At 40.5% G+C, this 16,671-nt stretch overlaps 2 protein-coding genes across 2 annotated transcripts in view; both read left to right on the forward strand.

The window, feature by feature from the left end:
- Window positions 1-4,964: 4,964 nt before the first annotated feature.
- Window positions 4,965-7,960, forward strand: LOC117530623 (hydroxycarboxylic acid receptor 2-like; the record flags this gene model as incomplete). The annotated part of the gene is made up of 2 exons (XM_034193507.1): window positions 4,965-5,330; window positions 6,962-7,960. Coding segments are annotated over 2 exons (1,059 nt in total), but the record flags the coding sequence as incomplete, so codon positions are not given.
- Window positions 7,961-15,351: 7,391 nt separating this feature from the next.
- LOC117530427 (serine-rich coiled-coil domain-containing protein 2-like) overlaps window positions 15,352-16,671 on the forward strand; it is a 42,504-nt gene continuing 41,184 nt past the window's right edge. Inside the window, exon 1 of the mRNA XM_034193305.1 lies at window positions 15,352-15,553. The gene's annotated coding sequence lies outside the window, so the exon portion shown is untranslated. The remainder of the gene's footprint in view (window positions 15,554-16,671) is intronic.

Consider the following 16,671-nt stretch of genomic DNA (forward strand, 5'->3'; position numbering starts at 1 on the left):
ACCTGCTGAGGGCTCAGGTGTCGAGGAGTCTACATCCACGTATTGAACCAGTCTCTTGAAGAACTCAGATGAGCCACATGTGAGCCAGTTCTTCCACCTGGACCACACAGAGAACGCAGCCAGGCTGCACAAGTCTCCCAAACATTCATCCATTTTCTATCCCGCTTACTTGATTAAGGGTCATGTGGGGCTGGAGCCTATCCCAGCAGTCACAGGGCTGAGGTGAGGTACACCCTGGACAGGACGCCAGTCTATCGCAGGGCCACATATAGACAGATAAACACATTCACGCATACATGCTACGGTCAACTTAAAGCTTTCAGTTCACCTAACATTACACGCATGATTTTGGATGCGGGAGGAAGTCGAAACACCTGGAGGAAATCCACACATACACGGTGAGAACATGAAAACTCCACACAGAAAGGCCCCAAATGGTAATCGAACCCATGATCTTCTTTCTGTCAGTGCTGCCCTCCTAAACATTCGTATATTTAGACGCTTTGCTAAGTCCATGTCAAAGTTGATAAAATCCACATTTTGCGCATAAATGTTTGTATGCATGGATTAAACAAATCTGTGACTATGAATTGCTGATAAATGAAGCCCCCGGTGTCCTGGAAGTTGTTGCGGAAACTCGTCAGCTGTTTGAGCAGCTTTCTGGGGGGAGTGGCACCTCGCTTGGCAGTGTGCGTGCCCCTGGAAGACTCAAGCTGAGCAAAAAAGATGCCAGCAAAAAGAAAAAGTGAGCAGTAGAGGCTGAAAGCAAACAAAAAAGTTGTAATCAAATGACCCAAATTACACTCAACTACCTTTAACACAAAACATTGGTTAACTGAAAACATACTGTAGTAGCAGTAAACTGGACCTTCATAAACAATCGATATAAAAGGATATTTAAAAATGAGTAAATGAAGGTATTTGTTCAGTTGTTTTTATCCTTTATATTCATTTTTAGTTTTAGATTTTTTTTTAACTTAATTTTTTTTCCTGTCCAGCATTGTTCTGACAGCTGCTGTTTCCTGTTTGTTTGAAAGACCACAAAATACAGTATGCTAAATCAGAATGTTACGTTTGCCAGTAGTGTGGGAAGCCTTTGCTTTCTGCATTCTGTGTACATACTGGGCTTCCAAAAAAAAAAAAAAAAAAATGTTCCAAAAAATGATCAAGATTATTGCTGGACATAGTGGACAAATGGCAGATTTGAGAGTTTTTAACCAAATGATGATTAATTAGATCATTCTTTTGTGGACCTTACTTTTTTCTTAATTATAAATGGAATGTTCGTATATGTTTTGTGCAGGAGGAGTTGATTGGGATTCAGAGAAGGTTACTGTAACTCTCTTTGGATCTCTGTTCTCAAAATGTACTGTGGATAGAGTATATCAAGTAGGCTAGAATGTGTTAACATGATGTCCATGAAATATGGTATGATTATTATTATTATTACATTTTGGTGGTGGCCAAACGATTAGTGTGCTTGATTCCTGGTTCAAGGCCACTCCCGCCCATTCTCCATGTAATGCAGAACTGTGCCATGAAGGGCATCCAGTGTAAAACGTGTGCCAAATGAAAGTCTTTCCCTTTCTAAAATTAGAAAGGTCTTAGAGTGATGCTGAAAAGCTAATTCATGCATTTATTTCTTCTAGGCTGGACTATTGTATTTCATTATTATCAGGTTGTCCTAAAAGTTCCCTGAAAAGCCTTCAGTTAATTCAAAATGCTGCATCTAGAGTACTGACGGGGACTAGAAGGAGAGAGCATAGTTCACCCATATTGGCTTCTCTTCATTGGCTCCCTGTTAATTCCAGAATAGAATCTAAAATTCTTCTTCTTACTTATAAGGTTTTGAATAATCAGATCCCATCTTATCTTAGGGACCTCATAGTACCATATCACCCCAATAGAGCGCTTTGCTCTCAGACTGCAGGCTTACTTATAATAATAATACATTTTTTTGTATTGCACCTTACATTTCAAAGAAATCTCAAAGTGCTACAGCAAGGATTTAAAAGGCTTACTTGTAGTTCCTAGGGTTTGTAAGAGTAGAATGGGAGGCAGAGCCTTCAGCTTTCAGGCTCCTCTCCTGTGGAACCAGCTCCCAATTCGGATTAGGGAGACAGACACCCTCTCTACTTTTGAGATTAAGCTTAAAACTTTCCTTTTTGCTAAAACTTATAGTTAGGGTTGGATCAGGTGACCCTGAACCATCCCTTAGTTATGCTGCTATAGACTTAGACTGCTGGGGGGTTCCCATGATGCACTGAGTGTTTCTTTTTATTCACCTATTTTTGCTCTGTATGCACCACTCTGCATTAATCATTAGTGATTGATCTCTGCTCTCTTCCACAGCATGTCCTTTTCCTGATTCTCTCCCCTCAGCCCTAACCAGTACCAGCAGAAGACTTCCGCTCCCTGAGCCTGGTTCTGCTGGAGGTTTCTTCCTGTTAAAAGGGAGTTTTTCCTTCCCACTGTCGCCAAGTGCTTGCTCATAGGGGGTCGTTTTGACCATTAGGGTTTTTCTGTAATTATTGTATGGCTTTTGCCTTACAATATAAAGCGCTTTGGGGCAACTGTTTGTTGTGATTTGGCGCTATATAAATAAAATTGATTGAATTGATTGATTGAAATGAATACGTATCCACAGATCCACCTTGGATCTGCTGTGGTGACCCTGGGTGAAAAATGGAGAAGCTGAAGGGCCTTATGTTTTGCTGGTATTCTTGATCATTTTTTTTTTTATATAAAAGTTTCTGTTACATTGTGAGATGGGACATTTTTGGACATCTTGTCAGTTTTTCAAAAATTAAAACATGAATTTTGAAACCTGTCAGTCAGATTTATTCCATGACAGTAAACTAATGAAACGTCACAAAAAGGTTTGCATACTTTTTGTCCAGCAGCAGTTAAGTTTTGTGTGAAATGTGTATATCATGTATGTATCAGTCATGATGAAACTTTGACTCCAGTGAACCTGAACTTCCAGTTCACAGGTTCATTTGGAAAAACTCAAGGTGTGTCAAGTGGCCTTCCACCCAGAGCATTTCAAAGGTGTGTAGGTGGGGGGGGGATCTTCCAAACGTTGGTAACAACGTAGGACTTTGGACAGCAAGCATGTAGATGAATGAGTTAATCCATTCCGTAACTGGGTGATTCTTTAACTACGGGCACTATTGGCCTTGTAAATGTAATTTCCACCACACCATTGCCTTACAATATAAAGCGCCTTGGGGCAACTGTTTGTTGTGATTTGGCGCTATACATGTGCTCTGATGTCAGTGTTTATCTCCATAGAAACTACCCAAACAATCTTTCATACAAACTGTTTCAAGGGACATTACAGTGTTGTGGTGGAAATTACGGCAATAGTGTGGGACAACTACATTTTGTTTTAAAAAATCACAACAGTTGTATGACATTGAATACCCCAATTATGTTTTGATTATATTACTGATATTTTATTCAGAGATATTTTAAAACATTAGAAAAAACGTTTCTTTACCATTCATTTTTATCATTGAAGATCAAAAGTCTGGGTGTGGGACAAACATAAAACGGCAATATTTGCATATAATGATGCTGAAAAAAGGTGAAAAAGTCATCATAGACTACAAGAACAAATTTCTTAACACACTTTCATTGTAAAGATAACTATAAAGGTGTGAAATTTCCCCTTTTTTCTGTTTTTCATACAATGATCAAAGGACATAAGTGCCCGTAGTCTAAGAATCACCCAACTATAATTCAGAAACAATAAATCTCACCAACTTAAGCAGGATGAAGTTCATCAAGATGCTACTATTATTGTGAACACTCCCTTTTCTACTTTGTTTTACTAATAGCCCAATTTCATAGCCTTAAGTGTGTGCATATCATGAATGCTTGGTCTTGTTGGATTTGTGAGAATCTACTGAATCTACTGGTACCTTGTTTCCCATGTAACAATAAGAAATATACTCAAAACCTGGATTAATCTTTTTAGTTACATAGCACTACTATTATTCTGAACACTACTGTAATGATAAAGTAAAACCAGAATTGTAGCACAGACCCAGGACACGCTGGAGGGACTACATCTCTTGGCTGGCTTGGGAACCTCCCCCCCGCTCCTGGGGGAGGTGTGTGTGGATCGGGAGGTCTGGGCGGCTTTGCTTGAGCTGCTGCCCCCGCGACCCGACTCCGGATAAAGCGGAAGAAAATGGATGGATGGATGGATGGATGGATGGATAATCTGATAATGAAAACATTATCTTCGATAATTATCTGTTATCGGATTATCGGACGTGTGCCCACCACTGCAGGGCTGTGACAGATTAAATGAAAGTAAATTAATTGTTTAACTACAGTTAGTGGTTTTCCTCTTACACACAGGGTTACATAATGCCATTTTATTATACAGAGCTTCATCTGCTGTTTACTGCAGAAATCAAACTTTTTGTGGAATGTTGTTTATACAACAGATGAAAGGAAACAAAAAATGTACCCACATTTAGTTAATTAGAATGCTTAAATCTGGAAAAAAGTTTGGATTATATTTGACCTTGTCCAAAAACCACGTGAACTCATTTAGACTGAGCATTTTATTAAAGTTTGATCTTTGGTTTAATTTTTATACAATGGTTAATTTAAATATGGAACTGTTGTCCCCTCGACTCGATTCTGGATAAGCGGTTGAAGATGAGTGATGAGACTGAGTGGTTAAAAAAAACAAAACAAAAACTTCATTGTAACCAATAAGGAATTTTTTTTTTCTTCAACTTAATTTGTGATCACTTAGTACGTCTGGGATGCCCTTGAGCAAAATCCGAATTCAAAATTGTTTTATTTAATGCTGTCCCTCTATAGGAAGAACTTGAATACAAATGAATAATAAGTTGTGCATACCATGCAGGAAAGGTAAATGGGTTTTTGTAAAGAACCACTTTGCCAAGATGCTCATTGAAAACTCCACACCGTGACCTTGAACTCCACCGTCCCGTCCCCTGGATGGTCGGGGCGGCTGTCCTCCAGTCGGGATTCAGCTGGAGGGCGTCATCCTCCCTCCGGTCATCACCATTGATGTCATCCTGGGGCTGCTGGGAAACACAGTTGCTTTGTGGATCTTCTGCTTCCGGCTGAAGGCCTGGAACCCCAACAACATGTTCCTCTTCAACCTGGTTATCGCTGATTTCCTGGCTCTAGTTAGTCTGCCGCTGAGGATTGATGCCTTGCTTAAGGGCCACTGGGTGTTTGGAGACGTCTTATGTCGGCTTAACCTCTTCCTGATTTTCTCTAACCGCACAGCCAGCATCGCCCTCATGACCGTGGTGGCGGTCTACCGATACTTCAAGGTATAAGAATTATTACTTTTGTTCACGTTATGCCTTCTTCTTCTTCTTTGCCTTCTTGTCTTATTTTTCTTGTCATCTTCTTCATCTTTGTTCACTTTTATTTAAGTTAAACTCAGATCATATCTGCATGTTAAAATTTTGCAGTGTTAAATTAACACATGATCCCATTTAAAACTGTTAAATCAACACTACTGGTGTTAAATCAACTCTATCATAGTGTTCTTTCATACCAACAGAGTTGATTTAATATGATTTTTAATGGGACCATATGCACTAGCTGCATTGTTAATTTAACCCTGAAGCGACCAAGCTATTTTAGCGACTAATATGACCGAGTGGGGTTATTTATGACCCCACTGACTTTATATAGAATTTAAAATTCTTCTTCTTACTTATAAAGTTTTGAATAATCAGGTCCCATCTTATCTTAGGGACCTCATAGTACCATATCACCCCAATAGAGCGCTTTGCTCTCAGACTGCAGGCTTACTTGTAGTTCCTAGGGTTTGTAAGAGTAGAATGGGAGGCAGAGCCTTCAGCTTTCAGGCTCCTCTCCTGTGGAACCAGCTCCCAATTCAGATCAGGGAGACAGACACCCTCTCTACTTTTAAGATTAGGCTTAAAACTTTCCTTTTTGCTAAAGCTATAGTTAGGGCTGGATCAGGTGACCCTGAACCATCCCTTAGTTATGCTGCTATAGACTTAGACTGCTGGGGGGTTCCCATGATGCACTGAGTGTTTCTTTCTCTTTTTGCTCTGTATTCACCACTCTGCATTTAATCATTAGTGATTGATCTCTGCTCCCCTCCACAGCATGTCTTTTTTCCTGGTTCTCTCCCTCAGCCCCAACCAGTCCCAGCAGAAGACTGCCCCTCCCTGAGCCTGGTTCTGCTGGAGGTTTCTTCCTGTTAAAAGGGAGTTTTTCCTTCCCACTGTCGCCAAGTGCTTGCTCACAGGGGTCGTTTTGACCGTTGGGGTTTTTACGTAATTATTGTATGGCTTGCCTTACAATATAAAGCGCCTTGGGGCAACTGTTTGTTGTGATTTGGCGCTATATAAATAAATTGATTGATTGATTGATATTGGAATACTTCTATATCAATGATTGTTTTAGGGTTCTTCATATTTATTTCACTCTCTAATATTTTTGTCCATCATCCTTTTTGTCTGCACTCTGGGCATCAAGACTCAGTCTCAATGCTTGTGCAGATGTAAATCTTGCTATTCTAAGTTTGTTGGCCATGCTTCCTTGCAAAACAGTAAAATATAAGGATTAGAGTTGGCAAATTATAATACCGTCTGAAGCTATGATGTAAAAAATCTAACAGATCTTCCTGAAGTCATAAGTGACCCCCGCACCAGTTTGGATTATACTTACCTCACGGATCGACCGATCCTTGCAAAATTCTATGAACAAATGCAGGACAAAGAGATTGACAAATTCATGGTAGGAAACTTTTTTATGATTAAAATGAGAAAAATGGTGCATAAAAATATATGCTCAGGGCCATAAATGACCCCACTTGGTCACATGAGGGCTAACACTGCAAAATATACTGTCTGCCAATCTGCTTTTTGACACCATACTGCTCCAAAGTGAGCACGCTAATCAGTTTCCTCTGTAATTCCAGGTGGTGCATCCTCATCACCGCTTCAACCGTGTAACTCGGCAGGCTGTGTATGTGTCCATGTTTGTCTGGGTGTTGGTGATCAGTCCACGGATTCCCATGTTGGCATACAGCCACATTAAGGGCAGCGGCACCAACACCCAGTGCTTCTTCTTCACTTCTTACAAAGAGGCATCACAGGCCATCATTATCCTGGTCGGTATGCACCGCATCCTGACGGTGTTTGAGTTTTTCATCCCGATGGCCATGCTGCTGTTCTGCTCCATCCGGATCTCTAGATTCCTGAAGGGTCGACAGATGGGCAATCCTAAGAAGATCCGAAAGGCCATGCGGGTGTGTATAGCCATTGTTACAGTGTTTATGGTGTGCTTTTTACCCACCACGCTGACCACCATCGGGCTGTGGGTAAACCGCTCATACTATCCGTGGGACTGCAAATCCTTCTACATTCTCACCCAGCTCACCATCGTGTCTTTGGGCCTGAACTTCCTGAACTCAGCATTAGATCCCATCGTTTACATTTTTTCCAGTGCCATGTTCAGGAAGGCCCTGTGCAGCGCTTTACCGCGCGTCCTTCGCTGTGGAAAGGACGCAAAGGCCGATGAATCCTCTACGTCGACATCTGGAACTCAGTCAACCTCGCAACATGAACTGAAATCCATGACGGCTGACAGAGGGAGTGAAGATCTAGAATAAACTTCTCCGGGACTGTAATAATGATAACAGAAGCACATTCATCTGTCTTGTTCTTTGCAAACAAAGACAGCATTTAAATACGTTGGCTAACGCTGGGTTTTTCTATGTTAGCAAATGCTTTGAGTACCAGACATGTCATAAAGGGCTAGATCAGAGTTTAGTTGTTACATTTATGTTTGCTTAAGGGAAATAAAAATACACTTTGGAAACAGCAACATTTTTATGGCATTAACTGGATTTATCAGTGATGATAGAAACCATGAGATAAATGATCCATGTTGTGAATCTTGACAGCTTTCCAAGATGAGAAAAGACAAAACAAATAAACAAACAAACAAAAAACCCAAGAAAAAAAGAACATGTCCAGACATGGGGCCAAATACAAAAGTATTTGTATTTGGAAAATACTTAAATACATTTTTCGGAGTATTTGTATTTGTATTTTTTGATTTTGAATTCAAAGTATTTTGTATTTGTATTTGTATTTCAATACATCACCGATCCCAAGTATTTCCAAATACTTTTCAAATACTTTTCAAACTTGAGAATCTCTGTGACACCGTGTTGAATATAGATTGTGATAGTTTGATTATTGCCTGTGATATTATAATAGTGAATTTGTGATAAAACATTCAATCCTTTACTTATCACTTGGTCATGCTATTTTCACAATAAATTGTTACCGGTTTATCAGTTTTTGTGTTGATTTGTTGTTATCGTTCATAGAAAGTATTTGTATTGAAATACTCAAAATATAAAGTATTTGTATTTGAAAAAGTACAAAGTATTTGTATTGGAATTCGAAAATCTAAAGTATTTGTATTTAAATACAATGCAAAGTATTTGACACCATGTCTGACATGTCATCGGCATACAGAGACACTCTGTTGGATTCTAGTAGTAATGCTAAAGCAAAGCGTACTTGGAGAGAGACCACATCCCTGCTTATCACATAAAGTAGACTTCACAATTTTTTCGTAAATTGTCTGCAAATTTAAATGTGTGCACAACAGGACAAATATCTCACTGCAACTGTGATGCTCATGTTGCTGTTGTCCATTCGGCTGCTCCCATTTTGTTTGGGGTCGCCACAGCGGATATGCAGCCAGATCTGCACTGGTACTTGGCACAAGGTTAACATGGTGATTTCTTCCTATATCTCTAGAGGGCGCTATGCAAACCTACACACTTACAGTTTAGTGCATTTATTCACTCTACATTTGTTTTGAAGTTTAGAAAATAATGAGGTTTTTACAGGACGTCGGGTTGGTCCCAGTTGGATTGTACTGTTTTAAATATTTCTATGTATAATATTAGAAGAGCAGAAAAATTCAAACAAGGACATTAAATAATGGAAATACCTTTTGACTTTTTTGTGTTATCCTTTAAATTACATTATAAATGTATTATATGTATTATATATGTGTGTGCTTGTGTGGAAACACTGGACGAGTTTTTGATCTGCATCAGGTGAATAAACACTGTAGAAACACAGTCCATTTAAAATTGTCATTATTTTCTTTGACATCTTTCACTTTCTGCCTCCAGCTGAAGGATCAGAAACTTTATGGAGCCTTAGAAGACCAAGAAAGTTATGTGTGTTTGTCTGTATGTAAGAAGGACTAAATGTCTGCTGTTGATGAAGAAGAACCCCATTTAAACTGGGGTGGGAGATTTAAAATAAATACATAAATAAAGCCTTTTGCAACTAGTATTTGCTCGGGGAGGGTTTGTGATGTGCCTCAGCTGTGGAAGGTCTCCAGGTGAACTTAATGAGTCGAATTAAGTTAGTTATAAAGAGGGCGTGGCAGCCTCTTAAGGTTTGTAGTAGTCTTTCCTTGGTTTGGTTCTAACATGTTTCTGGGGTTCCTGCTGAGGTTGGTTCCGCCCCCCTGCATGTACCAGGTTGTCAATAAAGGTGATACTGCTAATTGTCTTGATTACTGCTGCAGAGTTTGTTGGAGCTGTCTGCTGTTGGTCACCTGTGGTCTCTGTGTCCCTCTAACAAAAGGTAAATCCAAACTGTTCTACACTGTTACAGGAGATCAGATTTTTATTTAGAACTCAATCTCAGATGGTTTCATCTGTTAACCTAAGTTGCACCATTTTCCACTTGTATGGAAATTCTATGGCTGTAAAAACCAGCCTGAGGTGAGTGTCTGGGTTCCTGCTGTCTAAGGCACGCCCAATGAGAGCTATAGTACTGGACATGCTTGCTCATTTTAAATGATGCAAGTTTTTTAAAATGTCTTTATTCAACGTATGGCTGCCTCATCCCATGAGCTACCAGCTGATGAGGTGGAATAACAATTTGTCAACCTGGGTTTGGTTTGCGGTTATGCTACCAATCTAGTGGCCACTGTGAAATGACACAAAAACTCAATACTTGCTTCTGTATTAAAAAACAAGGTTCTCTATTCCTTAAGTGATGACACTAAACTGGCTTGTGTGGTTTAAACTGTTAATTGTGCAACTGTCATGTTGCTTTAACTGTCATGTTGTCTTAGACTAACTGTTGAAATATTTCCAGCTTCCCTCAGAGGTTATAGATGGAACTGATATGGTTCTCATGTCAGTGTAGCAGTGCTCCACAAAGCATTCAAGGTGGTGCTTGGTTTGAGGGGGTGTGGGTGGGTTTATTACGTCTGCCAAGGACATAATAAAATCATCTGCATTATTTGTCTGAGTGGGGTTACATCAAAACTACTGCATAGATTTGATGAAATTTTCACCACAGATAAAGATTCACTTTATATAGGCTTTGAAGGATTACATCAAAACTGCTTCTTGGATTCTCACCAAATTTGCACCACAGATATTGGGGCATGGAAGACTCCACTGACTTTTGGAGGTGATCCAGATTGGTGGATGTCACAGATCTGATTGTTTTATATACAACGTGAAGGTTTAATAGTAGTTTTGCTTGACTCTCTCCAGATCATGGACATCCAGATGTGACCTCGAAGAACTCTACTGATGGCTCCTTTTTGTCAAACCTGTCTAAAAGCTTCAATCATCCACTGATATCCCTGCAATATGAACGAGGTGCTGAAGATCAAAAGTCCAGTGTGGCTACTGGCCACTTTGCCAAGTTATGCCACATTATAAATTGCTTGGCAAGCAAGATGGCAGCAGTCTCAATCAAACTGCTTACAAATCCTCAACTTCTCTTGAAGACTCAAGCCTGGATCAAAGCATTGTTTCTGCCAGTGCTCATGTGTTTCCTCGCTCACTTGCTAATCCAGATGTGAAGTTGCCAGACTCCTTTGTGCAGCCCAAACCCCATGCCGTCTCAAGTACTGATGCTACAGGCTTAAGTCTTGGTGTTCCCTCTGAGATCCCAGTCCCTGCCCCAAGTGTCCTGCGCTCTGGATTGAGTTATGAAGTGCCACATGAGTCCATTCACCCTTGGCTTTTAAATGAGTACCCAAGTGGACTGCCTACCAGTTTGCACTATGAGGCTCCAAGCTATGTCCTTCCCCCTCATGGAAATGGTGAGAGAGTGGCTTCCCTGTTGGTTCACACTATGGAACTGTAAACTATGTACGTCCCCCTTGGGTCATAAATGGGGATAGAAGTAGCTTGCCTGTTTCACAATATAAAGGTCCAGGTTATGGGCTTCTCCCACTGTCAACAAACTGGGATCAGAGTGGCTTGCCTATTGGGTCACATGATGGTGTTCCAGATCGTGCCCCTCATCTGAGTTTACAAACAAGGCTCAAAGTGGCTTCACTGATGGGTACCACCATAGCGTTCTAGACTTTGAACTTCCCCCTCAGATCACAAATAAGTATCAAAGTAGCTTGCCTGGTAGCACACACTATAGCATTCCAGACCATGCACCTGAAAAAAGGGAAGACAGTTGGTGGGCTCTTGGGTCACAATATGACATTCCAGATTACACCCATCCCCTTCTCTTTGCAAGCAGGGACTCTGTTAATCTGGGTTCTGGCTCAAGATATAGAGGTACATACTCTGGCTTTCCCAACATGCTTTCTGGATCAAATTATGATATTCCAGACTACATGTTCCCAGATGAGGATGTGCTTGCCAAGCCATTTGCTGAGGGCTATGGCACTACAGACTCTGACTTTCCTCCTCAGCTTTTGAACAGGGCCCAAAGTGCTGTAGGTTCTGACTCCAGATTTAGTTATGTTCCTGTTGATGGCACTGGCACCACCTTAAGGTGGTCTCATCGTGGGGATACCCTTCCTGGTGCAATGGCTCTCTCCTTGGGGAACTCTGAAGGTGTTGATTCAAACAAGGTGTACTCTAATCCAGGTGAGGCATTGCAGCCTAGCTCACCTTCACCTGGAAGGGAACTAGTCTCCAGCAGTTGGACATTTCAAAAGAGCTCAAGTGTTCCAGAGCAATACCAGTCATCCTACATAGTCCAGTCAAAGAATGGTTTTCAGCGAGAAAAGGTGCTCTTCTCCAAAAACTAAATACTCCCCAGATCTGCTACAACCACCTTCCAAGACAAAGAATCACTTGGTGCCTGGTTCTTACAGGTTAGAATCGAAACGTTCTTCAGTAGACTTCTAAAGCTGACACTGGGTTCCTCCTGCCGGAACAAAAGTACAATAAAGATCTTGAACAACATCTGAGCTGTGTGTTTACTAGATATAAATATTGAATTGTGAGTTAAACAAAAATGACCACTTCTGTGACTCCCAACTTCAAACTGTTAACTGAAATGTGGTCAGCTTTAAAGATTAAAACTTCAAGTTGGCAAGTAGTTCAAAATGTGTGAAACTTGTCTCAGCAATCTAACATGTACCAAGTGAATACAGTTCTGAAATTCAAAAGGTTGAATTCAGTTTAAGCAATTAAGTCTGGTTATCTGAATTCTGAAGTTGGCCTGAAATAAAGGTTAAATCTGGTTTCACTTTTCAAATCTGAACGTTTCTTAAGCCATTTTTAATAAGTAGTTTAATTTGGATCCTTTAAATGCGTATTTGGCAGCCTATATATTTTTAAAGAACAGTTTGTCTGGGTTGTTGAATGTAACTTTACATTCATTTAAAGCAGTTTCCCATCCGCACAAATTTTCTGTTGAACTGAAATAATCACTTGCAATCATTTTGCTACAGGGGTTAAGTTTGACCTCTAGTGGACAAATAATGATGGTGCAACAAAGACCCAAAAGTAAATTTCTAATTCAAACAAATCTGTAAAATCAGCCTGTTTCCTGCCTCTCAAATTTTATTTTATTTTTTTAAGATATTGTATAGCTGTATACACTTTAGTCATCAGTGGTTCTGAACTTTGGGTAATCCCTGAAGGAACAGCCGGATACAAGCAGTAGAAACGAGCTCCTCCAAAGAGGCTTACGCTTGAGGACAAGGTGAGCATTTCAAATTTGGAAGGGCCTCTGAGTAGAGCTGCTGTTTTTTCCGCATTATAAGGAGCCAGTTGAGATGGTTCGGGACGTGGCGAGGATGCCTCCTGGTAATCTTCCTACAGAGGTCTTCCGGGCATGTTCAATTGGGGGACCTCCAGAGTTAGATGTACCCCAGCAAAGACCCAGGACACTGAGATATTTCCCAGCTGGCTTGGGAATGCCTTGTGATTCCTCCAGGAAGAGTTGGAGAACTTGGCTGCAGATAGGGAAGTGTAGCGACGAGCTGCTCCAGTCTATGCTACTGAGACCTGGATAAGCAGCAGAAAGTGAACAAATAATGGCTGGGTTTTTATTTAAACCAAGAATGACTGATCCATTAACTTCTGTTTATCTGGGTTGTGGTGACAGTAGACCAAGCAGTACAGCTTCTACTTCCTGATCCTTGGCCAAGCCCTCTAGATCTTCCTGGGGATCCCAAGGTGTTCTCAAAGCAGTTGGGGAAATATACTCCCTCCTGCATATCCTGGTTTCCCTGGGAACTCCTCCCAGTGTTGTGGACACGCCTACAAACCCCAGCTTTGGGCTAATGGTACCACTGCCTTATGGTTGGCTCTGGTGAGGTGAAGGCTGAGGTTGTCAACTCTAACAAAAATTTGGAGCGGTGTCCTATTAAGCCTTTGGATGGCCTGCTCACCACCAGCAGTCACTCCTGCATTTGAGGTGTCACCAAGTGTACTCTGGTTGATCTCTCCCTTGGATGAATGTGGCGAGGGCCTGGGGATCTTGATTGGGCAGCCCTTGATGTCCGCAGTCAAAGGATTCCTGAACAGATCACTCCGGTGTCACTATTGATGACAACAGGAAGTGGCACACACCAGTCACTGCAGCTGAGCATACTCCTTAGAGTGGGAGTCCACAGGCACTTCCGGAAGTGCTCAACATCTACCAACACCCAGGAGTGCTTCTCCATCCTCTCTCGAGACTGAAGGTTGCCAGCATGGTTTATTTTGAAAGGTTTCCATTTGTTTCATAGCTATATTATGAAAATTTGAAATTTCCACCACATTGTCTTTATACTTTTTCTACAATGATTCCGACTTTCTTGCATTTGGTTTAATTACCAGAATTTTGTTGACTGGTTTTATTCTACAGTTACGTTAGCTGCAATTTAAGTTTCGTTTCAGTATTTTATCAATCCGACCGTTTTTAATTTTGTCTGGTCAGTAATCCCCCCCTCCCTCCCAAAAGCTTTATGAATAACCAATAGACAAATTGCAGAAAAATAAAATACACAAATTAGGGGTTTTGACATGATATAAAATGTGGTTACATACATTACTTAAAAAAAAACAAAACAAAAAAAAAACTATACATATTAACGGTTTCAATGCTTTTGGTAACAGTTTGCTCTCGTGCTTTAATGTGCATTGTTTTTTCCCCCCCAATATATATTTATTTAAAGCCAATGAAAATGAGTTTTCTTGGTTCTGCTTCTGAATACAAAATCTGCCACATTAAGAAACTAGTTATCATTTTTTTTTAAATGCTTGAGAAGTTTTTGTCTTTTTAATATATCCAATTTGGAGTTTCTACTATACAATAAAATGTTATGGATTCTTTAGCTATAGCAGAGAATTCAGTACATTTTTAATACATTTATTTGTGATACATAATTTGAAAGGTAACAGCCATGTGTTTCTGTAACAGTTTCAGTTTGTATTTATTTTTATTAAGTTTAATAACCAATAGACAAATTGCAGAAAAATAAAATACACAAATTAGGGGTTTTGACATGATATAAAATGTGGTTACATACATTACTTAAAAAAAACAAACAAAAAAAAAAACTATACATATTAACGGTTTCAATGCTTTTGGTAACAGTTTGCTCTCGTGCTTTAATGTGCATTGTTTTCCCCCCCCCCCAATATATATTTATTTAAAGCCAATGAAAATGAGTTTTCTTGGTTCTGCTTCTGAATACAAATCTGCCACATTAAGAAACTAGTTTTTTTTTTTTTTTAAATGCTTGAGAAGTTTTTGTCTTTTTAATATATCCAATTTGGAGTTTCTACTATACAATAAAATGTTATGGATTCTTTAGCTATAGCAGAGAATTCAGTACATTTTAATACATTTATTGTGATACATAATTTGAAAGGTAACAGCCATGTGTTTCTGTAACAGTTTCAGTTTGTATTTATTTTTATTAAGTTTAATATTTTGTCCGGTCAGTGAAGGGTTATGTTTACAGCGGGCTGATGACGTCACAGTCAGCTGTGTCTCGGGCACGCGCGTGCAGTGTGAATGATTCAGCAGAGGCTCGCGCAGTGGAAGCGTTCAGGACAAAAAAAAATGCGTTTATTTGATAATTCAGGACAAAAACAGACGGATGTGAATCGTACATAGGCGAGTTTGTCGTCGTATCGTGGTTTTATTTTGTCGTACTGCAGCTCGTGACCTCCAGCGGTGCATTTGTAATCGTTTTTGACGTTTATTTGTTCACAAAGTGACAGCTGCTTCCGTTTCCGCCTTCTGGCTCCGGATGCCGCCAGGTGAGTCCAAATTCACTGAAACGTTCTCTGCAGACTTCCGGAAGTGACAGTGAGTCAAACAGGTTTGGTTCATTAATCATCTCACTGCTACACTTTGGTTCTGGTTCTGTCTTGTTCTCTGCTCCAGCACTGTCTTATGGTTCTCCTGGTTCTGTCCTCCAGCTCTGGCTTCTGGTTCTACAGGGTTCTCTGCTCTGGCTTCTGGTTCTACAGGGTTCTCTCCTCTGGCTTCTGGTTCTATGTGGTTCTCTCCTCCGGCTCTGGTTTTTGGTTTTACGTGGTTCTCTCCTCCGGCTCTGGTTTTTGGTTTTACGTGGTTCTCTCCTCCGGCTCTGGTTTTTGGTTCACTCATCCAGCCCTGGCTTTTGGTTCCCTCATGTAGTTCTGGCTTCTGGTTCTCCTGGTTCTGTCCTCCAGCTTTGTCTTTTGGTTCTCTCATCCAACTCTGGCTTTTGGTTCTACAGGGTTCTCTCCTGGGGCTCTAGCTTTTGGTTCCCTCATCTATTTCTGGCATTTGGTACTACGGGTTTCTTTCCTCTAGCTCTGGCTTCTGGTTCTCCTGGTTCTGTCCTCCAGCTTTGTCTTTTGGTTCCCTCATCCAGCTCTGGCTTTTGGTTCTACAGGGTTCCCTCATCCAGCTCTGGCTTTTGGTTCTACAGGGTTCTGTCCTCGGGCTCTGGCTTTTGGTTCCCTCATGTAGTTCTGGCTTATGGTTCTCCTGGTTCTGTCCTCCATCTTTGTCTTTTGGTTCCCTCATCTAGCTCTGGCCTTTGGTACTACAGGATTCTCTCCTCCAGCTCTGGGTTAAAGTATCGATACACACCGTTTTAAAAATACTGCTTTGATACTAGTATCACTGCAAACCAATGATATGCAGCGCTGCTAGCAATCTTTCCTTTTAATGAGCTTGCTTGCTGATTCTTTTCTTCTGTTTATGGCTCTGCTGTGCGAGTCATCCCTCATTTACTTTCTTTTCAGTTATCAGTTCATAAGAAGCTTTTGAAAGGTCACAGAGGAGATTAAATGTTGCATAAGGTTTAAACCTGATTCTTGTTTCTGTGGGCCGGTGGTGTGATTTGGCAGCGCTGTTTAACTGAATTATCAACCAACAGGAAAAA

This window comes from Thalassophryne amazonica, chromosome 18, assembly GCF_902500255.1.
Source record: "Thalassophryne amazonica chromosome 18, fThaAma1.1, whole genome shotgun sequence".
NCBI classification, from domain to species: Eukaryota; Metazoa; Chordata; class Actinopteri; order Batrachoidiformes; family Batrachoididae; genus Thalassophryne; species Thalassophryne amazonica.